Here is a 20,241-nt window from a genome sequence, read left to right as displayed (position 1 = left end):
ACGATGCTCAGATAAAGGAGAAAATGTTGATAATTCAGACACTGATTGATACTGATTCTGTTAAATGGTCAACCACTGGTAAATCTGCCTCGTAATGGAGGTAAATGGATTGGATAAACACGACCCAACTGGGCGCAGGCAATTCCTTGGAAAATTCGTAAGCAAAGCAGGGTTGAACGGTGAAGCGATCGGGCGTTTCCATGTGGAGGTATCATTCCGAGGCACACGTACACAGTTTCACGAGCCGCGTGTAGCACAATCGCGGTGGCCCAATTATCTTGTCGGCTATGAATTACATGCAGGGCGCTACCTCCAACGTTGGCATCCTTGGCAAGCGCCCGCGAGACACGAAACTTTCCGTATATTTCGCTTTAATTTCGCCCGAGCAGCTAGGTTCACCAGCTGCGAGGGGTAGGGAAAAAGCTCACGACAACGTAGTCGTTTCTCGAGAATATTCATCTTGAGAAATTTCTGTTGCCATAAGAGAGAGAACGCCTGGGCTGCAACGCGTGGACGGAAAGTTTCTTGCAGCCCTCCGGCGCGGGTAATGCGTTCCCGAGCTTGAAACCTTGAAAAATGGTCCTAGGGGTATTAGCGTTGTATAAAGCGTTCATGACGCGTAACCTTGGCGGTTCTTCGTAATATACGGGTTGATCCTGAAAAAATAGGCTAATGACGCTGGGTCTCGTTTGATCGCGAAAACGATGCTGAGATTGGCAGAGGCAACTTGAATCGGTGACCATTGGGTGGCACGAGTGCTCGGAAGGGTAGAGCTTTAGTTGGATGTTCCAAGTGGTACTCGAAGAGTTCGAGAACTCGAGCTGCTCGAATTTTTCGAGCCACTGGAACTATCGCGGGGTAACGGCCATCTAACGATTTCCATGCGCTGTTAATCATCTTTTTTTCTGGAGGTCATTCTAAAGTGGACCTGCTAGTTGGTACTAATAATTAATCTGAAGTAATGAAAGGAAAAAAAAGTTAAATAATTTAGTGGTATTTGCTAGCAATCAGCAGTCACACACAGGTGTTCGTGTTTGAGCCGTTCACTGCACAAATCAATTAACTCCATAAAACAAAAAGTTGAGAAATTCGATGAAATAATGCACATTGATTTTAAAATTCCCTTTATAATATAAATTCAAATAAGCGTTGAAAAAAGTTTTTTCTTTCTCAGGAAATTATTATAAATCTAAAAAGTTATGACTATACATATATACCAGATGCTTTGATACTTAAATTTAAGATTTTTCAAAAAGTGGAGTTACTCTCTTATCTTGTATTTCTATATGATATTAACGAACGCTTCGCAATGATAGGTAATTTATCTTTATTTTTGCGAGTATATTTTTTATACGATCGCCTTCTTCTTAGATCACCTTGTATAGAATTGCAAATCAAGGCGAAGAAAGTCGAGGGAAAACGTAGAAACTCTCGAGTAGAGCGATGTTGTCGTTCCGTCAATAATTCATCAAATGTCCTGGTACGGTTTCTCGATCGTTTCATGAATTCTTCGAGCAGCGAACTCGAGACGGTCAGGCAGAGTCATTACAAAGCATAAGCATTGTTCCCGGGGTTAATCTCTTTATCAGCGCGTGGCTGGCACCGGGCCAATCGACTTTCTCCTCGACTCCAAGACGATCTACGACGCCCTCACCTTGTTTTGATTTTACTCGTTTATGCTCCAGCTTCCGCTTGCTCTGCGAATTTAACGAATAAATTGTCTGTCGGACTTTGTATGGAAGAAGTGTTTCTATGAGACCTTTATCTTGATACTTTGTAACGCAACCCTCACGTGTTTCTTCGTATTAGGTTTTGAGGTTACGCTATTTTTATTTCGTTTCGGATACGTGTGCTCCTGTTTTATTCCTTCTGACCTTTTCATCGATGAATTAGTCAGCGGTGGAAATCGTTTCTGTGGTGAATTATTTTCTCAAGTCAATTATAGTTACAAATATCTGTGAAAATTAGTTGATATCGTGAAGAATTGTATTCTAAAGCAAGAAAGGTTATACATGTAGTTTTAAACAATTTTGTCACATAGGGTAATATTGTTATTAAACACACTCGAATGCAGCAGTTTAAGAGGTTTGTTTATTACGCTGTTATACGCTGTTGCTGAAAAATATTTACGAATCAAAACCTACACATTATTCCACTTCATTACCAAAGCTTTTTAGTTCGTTTCATTTCCAAGAGTTCTTCTGTATGCGTGTATGTTCCATTTCTCTCTTACCCACTCGAGTACATTCAGGATACATGGAAACTTTTTTCATGAATAATTTGTTTACTAAAGCAATGCGGTCAAGTGAACGCAGATTCGCAGTTTCATTAATGTTTCGAATAGAGATTCCAGGCTGTTGAATGTATAACGTCGAAATTGGATCAAATAACACAAGGAACGTTAATATGAAAGGTATGTTTAATAAACCGAGTGTTCATTATTTTTGAATTAGATTAGCGAAGATTAGTATTACATTACCTACGTATCAAACGTAGGTAATGTAATAAATACAAGTATATTCGGGTTTCCTCTGGAATTTAATAAAATTCCTTTCGTGCCAATGGGAATTTTCGTTAAAATTACTGGTAACTGTCAACTTTGAAGATCTGTATTTTTTAAACAACATCGCAGACAGCAAAATGGTGACTTAAACCTCCCCTATTTTCACGCATACTACAAAGTACTCCTCTTAATTTACAAACCTCTACTGTAAAAGTGGTCAATTCTATTTGCAATCACGCTTCTATTACATAATAAACCTGCTAGCATCGTTTTTAATTCAATTCTTCAGCTCCCGAAGATCTACTCCAATTTCATTCCGCCCTGTACAGCAAACAGAAAGATGAACAACATCTCGTTTCCTGCCGACGGAAACGAAGTCTCGTCGATAGAGAAAATCGAAGCGTGCGTCTACCGGGGCGCGGGAAATTTATCGGCGTCGCGTCGGACGGGACGAGATTTTTTTCGCGCGGTCGGCGCGATCCATTGAGCGTGAAACCACGTGGTTGGCGCACGTCCAATGCCGAGTTATGTTTATAACAACGTTATACAGATTCTACGTGGGATTCACCCCGTGTGCCTCGTAACGGCGATGCTATGCGGGCCTGTGTATCTACACGACACCGCGACGGAAATCTTGGATCGCGTCGGCGGGGCATTCCGTAACATTCCGTGTTTTCTTCTTTTTCTTTGTCGGCGACATTTTGCTTGGCCACCTGCCCGACCCCCGAACTCTTTCTGCGCCGCGTTTCCTTTATTTTTCGCGGATATTTGGAAGCGTGTCTCGTCGCGAGGAGACAGTCAAACACTCCGAAGTTAGCGTAAACAGGAGTTTAATTAACCCTCATCCATCGCAAGAATTGAAAAGCTTAAGAGCCCTTTTTTAGTAGCACCGCTTAGAATTTTATTTTATCGATCCAGCTACCTTATCTCATGAATATTGCTCTATCCATAAAAACAAAAGTGATTTCTTTAGTACTCGACTTAAGAGACGCCTTAAGAATTGCAGCTACCCGTTCGCGCGATGTCACCGCTGAGAAATCCGTTCCAGCCCCAACGGTTAGGTCCTCCAGCTCGAGGACTTGATGTATTTTTCCCGGAATAATCCTTAAAAGGTGCTTAAAGTTCACTTCTGAGCGAGTTCGCTCTAATCCTATTAGGCAGTCTTAATGTTTCACCTCCCAGCTGCTTGGGACCACCTCCACCGCGCGGACTCCAATTTTCGATGCGTGAAAGCACGCGGAAAGTTGAGGATTATCGAGTACTATTCGTTAGTATGAAGTTTAATCGGAAGTTTAATTGCCACTCTTTCCGAGCATTATCGGTTTTTCTTCGGAAAATAACCGACGCGAAAGCGTCCCGCTCGACGTAGCTGCAATTTGTCGTATCCGCATTGTGCATGATAATAAAAGCCAAATTGGAAGTACCGTTTGCGATACCTGAGAACGGAATGCTGGAACAATGAACGCGTTGGGAGAATTGAAACGTTTGCGTGGAAGTTTGAACGACTTCCAGGAGCGGATAATTGGCGTTGATTGGAGGTAAATAATAAATGTTAATAATATCTCAGGCGTGGTGCACATCAGAATATTTCTCACCTTCAGTCTCTGTACCGGGTCCATGTCAATGTATATATCTCTGTATGTATTTTTCGATACAAAGTAATGGGTTACGTGAAATAGGAACATTTAAAGTAATGTTTTTATTGCAGGACAGGTCATCTTTTACATGAAAAATGAGTCCTACGTTTAAAAAAATATTTTTACTGTGGTACGTGTCTGTTATCGAAAAAAGTCATTAATATTATGTGCACATAACTTCTATTTATAGGCTTCTTTAAAATATTATTTAGATCGTGAAATATGTTATGCTTGATATAAACAACCTTGTGTATTTTTTACTCAAAATTTTCATTCATCATTTGAGGGGTTTTAGTTCACAGTTAGATGAGTTCTTACAGCAGAAATAAATTACTAAATATCACTGTTCATATATACAACAAATAATATATTGTCATGTTATAATTCGATTAAATTTGTCGAACCTTGCGTAACTCGAGCCACACGAAGTATAAAAGAATGATTTTGTATTTCCACAGAAAAATTGAAGACTTACGAGGTTAATTACGGTTGCGCAAGTATGGCCGTAAAACTTTTTCACGGTTTGACTGAATCACGTTTCCGTCAAGTATGCTCGAGCGACTGGCTTCGTAAATTACAAAATTAAATTAGTTCCGTAATGTTATCGGGAGCGCTGTTCACAACATTGTTCGTTACATAAAATTTGCATAAATTGAGGAAACCTATCGCTTCGATGCCAGGAAGTTTTTCACAAGGAAACCAATTGTGGTTGATTAAAGTTCGATTCAATGGAGTAATTGTTTTACAAAAAAGAAAAAAAAATTTGCGAAAGAGGAAAACAAAGAATGATAAATGTAACCGGACAATTATGCCTTCCTTCTATAAATCTTTCCACGCACTTTGCATTCAGATAGAGAAACCGTTGTTGATAACAATCTTTTTGCTCGATTAACTCGAATACTAAGAGGGACGAATGAATACAATCTTTAGATATATCATTGTTATTGGGTTGTCACGAAAGTCCATGTCGATTGTTTGGTAGGTGGTACTGGTCTGAATACGTCCCTTATAAAGTCCCTATACATTCCTTAAAAGGTGGAAAGGTTATGGAACAAAATGGTACCTATGTAATTCAATAAATATAATATCAAAATTCAAACGTGCCTTGGAATTTTTCTTAAAAATTGCCACCAACTTTTTGGACAAGCCAATACAAATCATTATTATTGAAAGTGTTTTTAAAAAATTGTTAACAGTATTTCAGAACTTTTGTGTAAAAGTTTTGTAATTTATATACTGCCCACTTAGGTTCACAGATATCAATAATTTAAAAATATTTGATCACGAACTCCCTAAAAGCAACAAGATCTACTCTCTCATTGACTGCCACGATTAGCTTCCTAACGCACACATTTTCAAAGAAATTTATTATCACGCGTACGTGTTGATCCGCGGAGGTTTGCGATGCGGGGAATTCGAGTGACTGTTTTTCGACGGGAAATTTCGCGGACGCTTTAAGGATTTACCTAGGGTCCAACACCTAACCGTCCCTAATGTGTCCCGCTGCACTATTTCCGTCGCTTTGGGTGTTGTCGTAAAAAGACGCGTGGACGTGTATTAATAGAACGCACGAGTACGCATCCCTGGTGACATCGCGTATCATCAAAATTCGGCCAAAACCGCAGCATGAATTCCTCTTATGCAACCTTCAGTTAATACGCGAGAAACGATCGTCCGTCGTGTCGCCGTACGGAAAAGCGACGTTGATGTACGCACTCTTTGGATACATCGTCGCGATTCAATTGCAGAAATTCACCGGGCTCTCACCATTCACAGGACATGCTGGAAACCCGATGTTAATTCCTTTTTATCGGATGGTCAATGTGTTCGCGTTCGTACTTCGACGCTAGATCATTGGCAATTTTAACACTTTCGCGACCGTAGACGTGAATTTACGTCACTTTAAATTCTATTTCTGGTTATGAAAAAATTATGATAACCTTTTTATTTTATGCGCTACATATTTACAACAGTGATATTTCAAATCATATTTTGTCATTTTTATCTTCGCCCTAACGATACAAATTTGCGATGTCCAGCTTCAGAATTGTATTATTTTCGTCAGTACTCGGTATCAGTGAAATCAAATGAAATTATCTCCAGTATATTTATGATTATTAACTTCGATGTATCCTTCGTTATTTCCTGTAGATCCAATGATTCGTAACGTAAACAGGCCTGCTTTAGTAACATAAGTGCGTAAGAATTTATGAATTGACTTGATGGAATCTGTATTGACCAACGTGTTTGTGTTTGTTTCAGAATCACGAGTATGGAGGGTACGGAGAGGAACCGCGACGCAAAAGGTACGTGTACAGAATTAATTTTATACATATGTATTCTATCGTTGTAGGAAGAAACATTGGTTTTCTCTTAAATATTTGAGTTATTTAAATATATGTTTCATTCTTTTGAAAAATCGTTAATTCAAATTGATCTTATTTTTTTAAATTCTTACTGACACCCCAGAAATCTCTATCCTCCTCAGGGGGAAGCTCAATCTACCAAGAAATTTACAAACCATCGTCTTGGATTATTATCTCAGATAATTATCCAAAGGATCGAATCAGCTTCGAATATTATCGAACAGAAACGTCCACGTTCCCTGCAGACGTCTCTTGTCAAACGCGAATCCGCTTCTCCCTGTCCGACTCCGATGCAACATGCGCTCGCGACGTTCGCAGCTCGACAGGAAAGTTAACGCTCGCGAGTTCATAGAGCGGATATCGTCTGATATCGAATTCCCGCCGCTCTGAATCACACTTAACGCTCGAGTTAACTTCTTATTATTAGACTTGGCCCGAGCCGAGGAGGCGGGTACGGATCAGTCTGAAACTTTGGTGACCGGCTGCGACGTTTCAATTAATTTCGACGTGTGCGTCGCGTTTTACGCCGTTATCACCAGCCAATTCTACGCCCGGACCACGCTTTTAACGCTGGGGGCCATTGTAACGACGTCGTACCGCGAAAAACCGATACACTGGCAACTGGGTCGGTCCTAGGAATAGTTACGTAAAAGTATTTTCATCCCTCCGACGGGGGATGTAAAAAAAGATTCGACTAGAACGGCGGATTCTTTCCTTTTCAGCCAGAAATAGGTTTCTGCGGGTTTTACTGTAGTTTCTTTTTCTTTTTTTTTTTCGTTTTTATTTTAGGAAGTTGCACAGCAAAATGGAAGCTTTGATATTTCTTTTTTTTTGCACGATGGCTTTCAATACCGTAAAGTTGCATGTATTGTTTGGCCTTAGGCTACTTGTCTCCTCTTGTGGATCATGCTCCATCTCAACACCTCGGGGATCTGGATATCCTGCTGGTATAATAGTCAACTGAATTCTGGAAACGTATTATATAAATAGATTCTTCGCTTATAAAAAGAAACATAGGTATTGTCTTCAATGAATGTAAATTTCATATTGCACTTTACATACTATAAATCATAAACTGAAGTTAATGTTATCGTTGACTCTGATGTCCACTATTTTTGTTAAATATATAACGTACAATATATAATTATTGACACTTAGGAATAACCGGGAGGAATAACCAAATTGATAAAAATGACGATTGCCAGAACCTCGGATCGATCAGAGGAATAACGAAACGCTTGGGCTACGTATGAACCAGAATATGCTGAGTAGCGCTATCCAATAATAATAAATATCGTTATTGTTACCACAGTCTTTTGGCTTATTCGCCCACGTCACATCCCAAAAATTTAAACATATATGTGTCCAAACGTTACCGGTCGGCAAAGTGTTAATACCATTGAACGCATTAAATAGAATTCTCATCCAAAGTAACTACAAACTTTATTCGCTTAAATTAGCTAACGAGTCAAGACGGATTCCTCGGAGAGTTTTATAATTTAGAGGCAGGGGCGCAACAGATTCGTATAAGGATTGGCCGCTTTGAATTGCAAAAGCGAGAGCACCCCAGGCCCTTCCTTTTCGCGGGAAAAATGGCCAGGCAGTTGAATTCCCAATTGGTCGCGAAGCAGAGACGGAAGAGGGAATACATCGACGTCGGGGCATGAAAAATGTATAGGCGAGGCTATCTATCAATAGTCGCTTCGCTGTTGTATCGCGCTAGGCGTCGAATCTCGGAAGGAAATTACGGAGTACAATTTTTCCTCCGTTTCTCTTGGAGTAATCGAATATTCCCGCTTCCCCACTCCAGCCGGGGCACGCTCTGATTTAATAAAAAAATTTCACCAATCCCGCGCACCCTGGCTGGCTGCGACCCAACGCTGACCCACGGGAAATGCGGAATTTTTCACTGCTCGATGAGAATCGCGTGGCGGAGAACGCGCAGATTAATATTTGCAGCGATTCGAAGTACACAAGAGGTCTTACAATTTAAATTTAAAAAATTGTAGGAAAAATATGGAAGTAGCTATATAGGAATATAAATATCGGATACGATATGTAGAAATATACATGAAGACAAAACACGATTATAATTGATTATTGGTGTGCATGTTCTGGAGAGGATAATAATATATGATAATATCAAGTTGTTGAGATAGTGCTGTAATAAAAATGTTCGACGAAAAGAGGTTAATTTTCTGGAATCTAACGGTGTGTTCAATTTTCTGTTTTCAGGGAAGACAATAATACACCAAATCACGTTCTCCTCTTCACAATTATCAACCCAGTCTACCCCATCACCGTGGTAAGTGTTCATTTATAAATATTGATCAATAATATCTTATATAGAGTACTTCTACTTCACTCAATTCAACTATATGTTTCATTTCTCTGTAACATTACACCTTAAAAATTTACAGTTTAGTAAAATTTATTTATTTTTAAAAATTTATTAATTATAGGGCACATTTGAAACATGGTTCAGAAGGTTGCAGTAAAAATGCTCAGTCAGTACAGGTCGCAGATCAATCATACCGGAGCAAACAGCAATTTTCTATTTCACTAATGTATCGTATCGATCCGTGTCTATTAATTATTTGACGCGTTATAACAGAGATTACACGTTATTACACGATGTATTAGGCCATTTCATGCACCTCGGCGTATGTAATTATGTGGAATTTCGGTTTAACGCACGAATTAAACGTAGTACCACAAGATCAAACGACAAGGCCATTGACGCTTGATATTCAACCTTCCACCAGTCGTCGAAGCAAGTTATAGCAAAAATGGTCAACATTTTGCATTTTAAAATTCACGAGAGCAACGTTCATGAATTTATGAATTTTCTTTAGTAATTGTATTAGGCGAACTCTGCTCTTTAAAATGATCTAAAGGAGGATACTTTACGCAGGCTGCGCTGCATCGAGAATATTTATGAGCGGCATTCACCTTGTGGCTGAGACAATTTCATGGAAACTGAAAGTATTAACAATTTAGAAATATTGTAATTGACCATGATCGAAGGTTTGAAGAAAAAACTGACTGATTTGCATGAGACGGACGTCGGTATATTAAAAAGTAAAAGAGAAAAAATCATGTAAGAAAGAAGGCTGATCTGTGGTTGATTAATATTTTCGACGTATTTGTACACGTACTTCTCGAATATAATTTAATTTACAATAAGTGGGCGGAGACTTGTGAAACACAAACGAAGGACAAAACGTACAATAAATTGCTGGAAGGATCGATCAGCATTATTCGATTAAGCATTTTTCATTTATATTGACGAGCCTGCAAACTTTTCAGTCGCCTTTCAATGAACTCCCTGACGCGGCAGTCAACGCACTGAAACACGCTGACGCTTCAAAACGACCAGACACCGAATTTTGTTCGGGTAATCTCTGCGGTATGGATCGAATGATTCACCGATGCATTTTCCCTAATATAAATGTTTGCAAACATTATTGGAGGTAAAAATGGGGACAATTTTTTTATTAGTTATTTATAGTTGCATCAACCACTTTATAGTACCTATTATTAGGCTCTCAATGGAAGCTCCCTAGTCACGAGTTACAATATTAGGTACAGTTTATTTTGTTTCAAAAAATTTGGAAAGGGGGTTAACATCGAGGAACTGGGGATTAAGATATTGTCTCCCATTCATTATATCCTCATAACCTAGCTTCTAATTTTCATCATCTATTCCTCCCACGTCCACACTGTCCAGTAGATACACACTTCCAAACATTCGAAGTGGCGCAGAAGAATATCGCATCGATTTCGCCATTTTGTTTTCGTCTGTGAATTCAGCAATCGTCTAAGAGATGGCACGACGTTATCGGAAGTGGTGGCGAATGCTTTGAAAATAAAAAGCCGTGTGGGTTCTCTTTATACATAAATGATAAGTTTGCTTCATAAAGGCGCATAATTGATTTCTACATCTAATTTAACAGCCATGCGTCGTCCTTACTTATAGCGTTAAATGGCCACAATAAACCCTAATGGACTTCCTTTATCGAAATATATATATAGTAACGTGTCGCACGTGAATACCGTCGATGGTAGAGGTACGATATCAATTGCATTATCGATACGTAAGGAAAAGAAACGCACATGTGTGCGCGTATTCGATCGCAAGATGGAAAAGAATCGTCGAAAAGCACGAAAGACGGGACAAAAGTTGTTGGCGCAACGCGAGCACCATACAGGTTTCACAGGCCGTCGCACCGCATTTTATTTCTGTTTTGCGCCAATAATAGATGAGCTCTGTCGCTGTTTCTGTCCCTCGAATGCTCGATGCTCTTGCGCGATCTGGCATTGTTCGCGGTCCGTCCATTCGCGAGTCCTCGCATACCTCTCCGGTCACAATGCTTATATAGCTTTTTCCCTCGTTTTTCCTTTCGTTATCCCTGGGACGGACGCACTAATTAAAGAGCGCCTAACCGAGAAGGCTTTTACTCGACATCGCGCGAGGAATCGTTTCCTCGGACACGACGTCGCCGCAGTGTCTTATTTTAGCGATCTAGTCTCGCTAAATTAACGACATCGTTATCTTCGGAATATGAAATCCTTTGTAGAGGCTTGCTGTCGCGCAATAACGCGAGCGTAGTAATACTGTTTGCTAATTCTTTTTTTTTTACATAATTTACCGTATGCTTGTGGCTTGTACGTCATCCAGTGTACCAGGTTCCCTTTAATTAAGGGCACACTGGAAATGAACATTTTACGAATGCACGAAAGGGTATAATGGAATTAGAAATTTTTATATTTGTGTATAGTTTATTATTTAATTGTGAAGTTCGCTTGTCATTTTGTCGGGTGTGTGAATTATAAAGGAAGATTACTCCTTTCATTGTACATCATAATTATTACTGATGGTCTCTTTTACTATATTTTATTTTTGTATCAATCTGTAACACGATTAAAACTTACAAACAAAAACGTGAATTTGATTGAGTCAGGAATGTTATATGTCTCTGAATTTTAATTTATATTCCACGAGTTACTGTTGCGAAGATTCTTCGTGAAACAGATTTGCACCTGTTCGTTTGTTTTGATAGTTGATTAAAATTTCCCCTAATACCTAGAGGGCACATCAATAACGGAAAGGCAACATTATTAGCACAGTTTGGGTTCCAATATCCTATCAATATTTGCCCAACGAGCACCCCCTATCAAGGATTCTTGATTTCTTCCATTCAGTTTAACGCGATATGCAAATTATTCCAATAATTTTCACTAGGTTTAACGGCAGCTCGTGTCGCGAGCCGATAAACGTCAGCCTTAGCCCGCATCAGTCCCCGGAAATTGCATTCTAAAGACCGACGTACGTCTCAAGTTTCTTACAATTCGCTTCACTTTGTTTGCTGCTCGGGCGAGTCGACGTAATGGCCTCGTATTGTACCAAGGAAAATCAAAAGCGCGTAGGAATGAATGTAGAAATAATCGCAGAAATGAAAATATGAAAATCAGTGATAAAAACGATTGGTCTAATTAATAGCTGCTCAACTGAAAATTATATACATAGATAGATAATTTATTCCTTGTAATAATTACATCTTCCCTGAAAATAATTTATTTCAAATATAATAGAAAAATATTAATTCCACGCTTTATTCTTTATTCAGTTCGATGAACGTATATTTTTATGGATGCATAATTAAATCTAATATCACTTTGTAATTCAAATATATTTTCATCGTGATAAATCAAACGTTTCCTAACTCAGATATGCTTTCATCGATTATAGAACCGATACGCTTCCATAATTCAAATTATAATTTGGAGCTGGGTTGACGAATGGCGACAAATTTCAAAGGCGCGCGCCCACCGGAGCAAGTCGGCGCGCCAGCTTTTCGGCATCGCTCAAAAGAACGACATCATCGATCACGGACTCCTGTTGCACGTGAGCCGAGTATGAACGCACCCCGACGTTCAAATGTGCTCCGACTCTTACGCCATGGTAACGGTTAGATGAGCAGGATGTCCTAGAAACGAGTGGTAAAACTTTCGAGATTATCCCACTGACCTCGAGAATTAATAAAGACCCGACGAATTATGTATTCGGAGACACCTCGTTTCCGAAGCTGGATGCGCGTTAACGTTATCTTACCTTTCAGAGATCGATGATTAACGCATCTACTCGGATGCATAAATTCACTCGTATAGCGCGACGGATGCGTGAAACTTGTTTGCGAGAATATTCTTGTATTCCCGTAGTGGAACGGTATTTCTCCGCTCGCGAGGGAACTGATTTTAATTGCAGATAGGGAACCAAACAGTCAAAACGGTTTTCACCTCTGAAACTGATAAATGCTGTGCATACAGGGTGTATTAAATCCTTATTTGCTTCCTCAAATTGAGTATTGTAAGTAGATAACCAACAACATAGTTAATGGGTTGCGGTATGTAAACATTGAAATTAAAAATCTTACGAATAGATTCTATGTAGATAAAGTGTTAATAGCGATGCTAATTATCTAATTATAATGAAGAAATAGACGAGCATTTTGATTTACCTAGTAGTAACAGTTTGTAGAAATTAGTCTACCTGAATAACTAAACTACCATCACGTTTTTAAGATTTTATAATTGGTATCGTTAATATTTTTTAGAATTAAATGACTATTTAAAGAGAGCATCGCAAACTATAAAATTAACCACTAACTCCAAGAAACTTTCATTCCAACATAGATATGAGAACTTATTAGAACTTTCTAATAATGTACTAAAATCCCCTCCTAAGTTGCAGACAATTCCACAACAGATCCGCAATTAAACTGTTAACTAAACCCGAATGAATGACCGTAGCTTCGATTTAATTCGTCGTTCGTTACTCGAAGCGGAATTTCGCCCATCTCCGCGTTGCAGTCCAAGTGATTTTATAGGGTGCATCGGCCAGGTCGAGGAGCTCGGTCGGGAACTGTACATAGCCATGAATTTTCGCGCGCTTTAATTCCAGCGATAACTCATCCAGCAGGCCCCCGTTAGAGTCACCGGATTAAGATTAACACCTTCGCCGCCATGCGAACCCACCTCCTGTATTTCTTGTACGTGGCGTGCTTTTATTTCGAATACCGAGCTATATTACATCTAGCCGGCTGTTATTTTAGAATGGTGGCGTTCCGTCGAATTTATACGACGTGTGCTCGCCGTTCGCGCGTCACCGATACCTCACACAGACCTTATAACCAGTGAAAATATTTTAATTGGCCGCGGCTCGATCCCTCCAGCGCGGTCCCGACTAAATATGCATTAGTCGAAGATAGTCGCGTTGAAGTGGTAAACGGGAAGGGAAGCTAACCGTGCGCTCGCAGCGATTTGCAGCTCCGAATTCTATTTAGAGTGCTTAAATCATGGCACTGGTGCGATGCCGCGAGTCGATCGTGGATCTCCTCTTTTTTCGTCTGGTTTGATGTTTGTTTGTTTGAGGCGAGTCGACCGTGCCGTGTAATTTCGGATCTTTCCGTTGCTCGTTAATCGAAGTCGCTGAAGTAGAAAGTTGACGATGACTGGGATCACTTTTCGATCAACAGGTTAGATGATTCTAGGAAATCTTTGCTGGTTGATTTTATAGTTTGATATTATCGCAAATTTAGCTGTTTTAATTCGGGAAATATCGAGGATACCACTTAGAAGATATTAAAAATATGATGGTAATTTATATTTATGGCGAGATGAAAGTTTCTTGGAGAGTAGATTGATTCGAGCATTTTAGTCGAGCTCTTTCGATTCTATGCTTTAAGACTTGTCTCGTCCATCTAACCAAAAGAACATTCTTTTTTTTTTTACTGAAGACTTTAGCATACAAGTTAATTCATTCGTGGGCCTACAAATAACCAGGAAGTAATTTCTTTTCTGAAAGATGAAGCTAAAAATAAGTATCTCAAGTTACTTCTTTAACTATATTTTAGTTCTTTTTGAAATATCACTTTCCCAAACTTGAAAACTCTCAACTAGGACAGCTTTGAAGCTTCAGCACCTAAACTTTCTCCAGCGTCCAAGATTTTCGACTACTATTCTAAAATATCATCAGTGTATTCTTAAAAATAAACCATGAATTTGCAAACTATTCTCAAAAATAAAATCTCAAATACTCCACAGTCTCAATTACTCCTATTTCCTCGGTTCTAACATTATTTCCCTATATATCCTTTTAAAAGTTTCTTTTGTATAATGACAACGTCCAAGCATAATTTCACGCTCTCAGCTGCGAGGCAATAACGCGAGCGATCATCACTTTGCATGTTAAAAGTTCATTTAGCGACCGTGTCCACACGGCGCTATATGTTTTCTTAAGTGTCGAGCTCCAAATGTATATTTCGCGATATCAAGTGGCGTTTAAGGCATATTAAACGAATCATTAAACTCGGCGTTCAGTTGACTCGTTTCGGCGCGTAATTTGCGGCACGAAATGAAGTTCCAGACTGGAACGGCGACATATCCACGGCAATAAGCTTGGCTTCGCCGCGGAGTGACGTGACACGAGAATTATATTCCCGTACGTGGTGGCAGGAACGTTCCATGTGGTTTTCGTATACTGTATAACAGCCCTGACGTATTTAATGCCCACGACCTACTTGCAGCGTCTCCCGTGAGAGAAAGGATGTCTCTCAGATTGGCATTTCTTATGCATTCGCTGCCGATTCCTAACTAACGCGTGTCCTGGACTTCCGAGGACAGACCCGTGGAGCATACGAGTAAACGTTGACGTTGTTTCCTGCTTTAGCTTGGTCCCGATGGGAAATGCCGCTGACATTCGCGACGGATCCCAGTCGGCGTCTCGAAACGAAGTTTTCAGGTGAGATGCGAGTGAAATTGTCGTTTAAGCAGAAATTTCGAATGGAGGATAAAGTATAAAAAAGAAATGCAGTAATAAATGGAGAAGCTTGTTTTAGTTCTTTGGGATATTGAGTAAACGAAAATTCATTTTGGAGATGATAAAATAACTTTCTTTTCAACCAGATTTTCTTAGGAATTGATACGTGGAAATAATATTAAAAAATCAACGTACAAAATGCAAGGAAAAGTTTGGGTTACGTAATTGAATGGCGGATAAAATATACGTATAAAAAGAAATGCAATAGTCATAAATGAGGAAGTTTGTTTTAGTTCTTTGGGATATTGAGTAAAAGAAAATTCATTTTGGAGATGATAAAATCACTTTTTTTTCAACCAGATTTCCTTAGGAATTGATACGTGGAAATAATAATAAAAAGTCGACACACAAAATGAAAGGAAAAGTTCGAGTTATGTAAATGTAAATTAAGTTGGAGTATGAAAGAAACTTGTAATATCAAAGTAGCAACATATGTTTCGACGTCTGGACGTCATATGACCAATTGTTCGGAGATGCTAAAGAACGCGTGCTGCTGCTTTGATGTCAAAAGTTTCTTACATCACTCAGTTTAATTTGCATAGTCTGGTCTGTTTCTTTCGTTCTATGCATAGACTTTTCACATTTATTTGTACAGTATTAATATTCGGACACTATAGTATTTTATTCATTATTAGATTGTACAGTTGACCATAATTCAGTTTATATATTTTTTGTTCTGTGATACGTTAGAACGTATATTCTGTTATTTCTGAAACCGAAATTATGGACAAAAATACGAATTATTAAATCCTTCCCCAATCTTATAATTTTTATCCACTTTGGATGGAAAATAATATTTTCTTATATTATTATTCCTATCGAAATATCGTATTTGATTAAAAAACAAAAAAAAATGATCGTCAACTTTCGACGGAATAGCTATCGAACGGAATGCAGGTTACGTATAAAGTGCTGTACGGTGTTTCTATTTGCCATTTGCTATTCGAATAAAATTTTGGCCCCGTCTTTGCCTTCGAGTAACGATCAGGGAATCGCGTGAAAGAATACGAGGCAGCGGAGTTTTCGTTGGCGGAATCCTTCGATGCACGTTCTAATACTCGACTCGGAGGTAGAAACTGCGGTACGTGGAAAATTGGAAAATTTTTTGCTCGGAGAAAATTGAGGTGGCACGAAGGAGTCAAGGTCAATTTCATATTTCAACAAATGGGAAAAGTTACATTTTTCATTCCACGAGATAAAGTATCTCAATTTTTCTTGATCCATCCGTATTTTTCCTTTCTTGAACAATCGTCGTTTTGTTTTGAGAATAAATTATTCAGATAAAGAATAGCTTGAAATTTGGATCGAGTTTACCAGGGCCAAGGCGAGTTCAACGCCCCATCACGAAAAGCCGTTCGATACCGCGTACAGGTGCAAAAGTAATCCAAGGTTTGCTCGAGGGTCGTTTCGTTATGTACTTTCGATCTCGAACCACCTTGCGTGACACAAGTTGTTAAATGCGTTGTAAAATTGACCGTCGCTCCATAAAGGTGAGAATATGTTTTCTTAAAAAACATTAAGCTCACCTTGACTTCATCCAACTTGTTTCTGTAGCATTTCCTTTTTAATCACTTAGGCACAACTCGGTATACTTCGTAAGAGGCTTCTACCTATTAACGGTATTCGTTTAAACTTCGTCTTCTATTAACAAATTTATTGGCAGCATTGGGATTATTAACTTAATAAAATCAGTTGAATGAAGTCGAGACAAAAAAATATTTGACGCGATAATGAAGATGAAGAATTAATCGTTGATTGGTAACTGGTTTAATTCTTACATAACGGTAACAACTGTGCTTATTATCCTCTATTGAAGATTTGATTAATACTAATAGAAACATACGTACCTCGCCGCATTGAAACCATTTGATTTATCGTATAATGACTGCATTAATCTGCTTCTGTTACCAAATCGTAATAAATTTAAAATTGTGCTTGATGCATCATACATTATACGTACATCATCATCGACTTGTGTATTTATTCAGTCTCAGCGTATCTACATATTACATCATTGACTCGTATGTATATTCAGTTTTCCTGTAATCATTTGTTCAGCCTCGGATTATTTGTCATTTCAGGTAGAAGTAATGGATGATATCCATTCATAGAATATGTAACAATTTACCTCGTGTATAACAGAAAGGAAACGGTAGTGTTGGTGGATACGGTAGAACTTCGATAATTGCCTGAAAAGAGGGTAAGTGTCGGGAGTCATGCAATGATCGAGGTAACCAATCCAATAAGGAGCAGCCCCAGTTAAACACTTTATCTCCACTACCTATCATTACTGTCTGTTTCTTGAAGCTATCATCTTCATTCATTGCTAAGCGATCGTCCCTCCCACTTGTCAATTTAATGCAAAGAACATGGTTATTATACAGTTATAGAAGCTGCGTCAGTCGACGTCGTTATATTTGATTTTAAATGGTAAAGTAATTTGATTTTTAATGGTATAGTAAGAATGGCATGGCAAATGGTATAAACGGCTATTAAATATAGATATTTGTTTTGTTAGGTATATTTTATTTGGATTCTTCAGGTTCATCACTTCCTCCATGGAATATTGGGATGAATTATTGTGATATACTTGATAAACGAAACATTGCACAAATCGATTAACTCCATAAAACAAAAAGTTGAGAAATCCAATGAAAGAATGTACATTGTTTTTTAGAATTCTCTTTATAATATAAATTCAAATAAGTGTTGAAACAAGTTCTTTCCTTTTCAGGAAAGTTATTATAAATATAAAAAGTTACGACCATACCAAGTGCTTTGACACTTACATTTAAGATTTTTCAAAAAGTGGAGTTAATCGATTCGTGCAATGAACGGCTCAAATGTATCTATATACAGACTTCCTTATCAAAAAAATGATCTAGCCTATATATTGCTTTCCTTTCCATAAAAATACAAAAACCTTCCTGACTGATTAACAAAATCGCCTGTTAAATTTGAGGAAAATCCAACTGGTGCTTTCTCTTCCAAAAATGTCCAAAAACCACCCATTTTCCACGCGTTTAATCGAGAAGACCGTTTTAGTGTATCGTTGCAACAACAACGCCTTTTGTCTCCCGCAAAACAATATTGATGAGTCTCGCGCTGGTCTCAATAGTCGTTACGTCGAAATCAATCGCACTTTGAATGAATGATGGATCCCGCCGAATAAAATTCGAACAACGGATCGTTCTCTTGCGGACAACGCACACGCCGATGGAAATTTTTCCAGCGAATCCCACCGCGTAAGCGTTCCGCTGGAATTTCTATTTACGCACAACGGGAAAATGGTTGGAACCCACCCATGGCAGATTAAACAGTACGTTCCCTTACTCTCGCTGGTATTTCATGGACGTTAAAAATTTCTGCGGATATTGCGATGCGGTCTTCGCATTGTTGTTGGATCGAGTTACATTTGCGCTCGCTCTTAAAGCTCTCCGGCCGTTCGAGGCTCGATATTTTCTCAGCTCCCCATAGGAGAACGAACACTCTTTTCAGCTTATAACTCAGCATTGTTTCATCCCCGCGGATAAAATCTGACCCGCGTAGAAAAAGAGTAATTTCCTCCTCGCGGGACGAAAGAGAAGCGATTAAACCGTTTTTTTTTGCTTACGTTCCTTTCTCTGAAGACTCCCGTTTCAGTCTTTGGACAGCGTCGAAAGTGGATCCGTTGAGATATCACAGTATCCTCGGTGATTTTTCCTTCTTTCTGCGATTTTAATTGCAGTTTGCGTTGTAAACGATCAAAGACTTTTGATACGGACGAGCTTGTTCGACGGGTGGAGTTGACATTGAAATTGAGAGCCTTTCCTTTGAATTTTAAGAAGCCCTGGTTCGGGCCAATGTTTTTGACTGCTTCTTGACAGAAGATCCTAGGCTTTTCTGTATTCAGTATGGTGACTATTAATGCATTTTACACTGGGGGTTCCGTTTTGAGATCGTGCAAAATCTTGCTTCGTCGAGCACGGATGCAGCTTTTATATCTCCTGGTGGACGGTTTGCGCATTTAGGGGAACGTGGTGGGTTCTAGGCTCGTGAAAGGTGGACTATTAGAAATTTTTTTATTTTTTCCATACTAATTTTAGTCAAAGTTAACCCTAAAAATTAAATTACGTTAGTACGAGCAAAAAAAAATTAAAATTTGAAAGGGTTAAGATCTCTTAGCCGAGGCCCTTTAGCCCTCGATTATCAGGAAGGAATTCGGCTCTCCTGTTGCATTTGCAAAGACCCCGCGCCCTCGATAGGTCACAAAATAATTCATCGCGTATACCCAAACCGCAGTTCCACCGTGTACCGCAAACTTCGACGATAAAAAGCGCTGATACGAGCAAAGAAACTTCAGCCCCTGAATTAAAGACACTTCCGTTTGGTTAGCTCATTCTTCGCCAATGCAAACTTCGTACGCGAGTCTCGCGTAGTTTAAAGTTCCCTCGTTGTTCCTTCTTTCCATTATAATCGCGACCAATTGTCGGTGTTTGACGGGTGAGCGGGAGAGTGCAAGGAAGTTTGTCAGGGAACGTTTTCCACAATTTAAATAGAAAAGTACGAGCCGGGTATCCAGTTACCGCGGTGCGTGTAACCGTATCGCGCCGTTTCAATGGCCGTTTCCAGAGTTGCTTGGACTCGATCAAGAACTCGCTGAATCCGACTATGTACCGTTACGAATCTACTCGGCTCGCGTTTAACCGCAACGATCGTCTTTGGTGTTCTGGTCGATGTTTGCGCAACTTTCCATTCGCGGTCGCGGAATCCGGAGTGAAATCGGAAGATCTAATTTATGTTTAAATATGAATTTTATGTAGGTACGTTGAGGTTTCATTTGGTAGATGAAGTTATTTAGTGGGACGGTCACTG

At 39.2% G+C, this 20,241-nt stretch overlaps 1 protein-coding gene across 2 annotated transcripts in view; it reads left to right on the top strand.

Annotated features, from left to right (window-relative positions):
- LOC128883500 (heterogeneous nuclear ribonucleoprotein L) overlaps positions 1–20,241 on the top strand; it is a 208,864-nt gene that overhangs the window by 21,511 nt on the left and 167,112 nt on the right. For both annotated transcript variants that reach the window (XM_054135935.1, XM_054135927.1), the window contains exons 2-3: positions 6,403–6,446; positions 8,742–8,811. In XM_054135935.1, coding sequence (XP_053991910.1) covers positions 6,403–6,446; positions 8,742–8,811 — 114 coding nt within the window. The remainder of the gene's footprint in view (positions 1–6,402; positions 6,447–8,741; positions 8,812–20,241) is intronic.

This window comes from Hylaeus volcanicus, chromosome 1 (assembly GCF_026283585.1).
Source record: "Hylaeus volcanicus isolate JK05 chromosome 1, UHH_iyHylVolc1.0_haploid, whole genome shotgun sequence".
NCBI classification, from domain to species: domain Eukaryota; kingdom Metazoa; phylum Arthropoda; class Insecta; order Hymenoptera; family Colletidae; genus Hylaeus; species Hylaeus volcanicus.
This window is presented reverse-complemented; position numbering and strand designations above follow the sequence as displayed.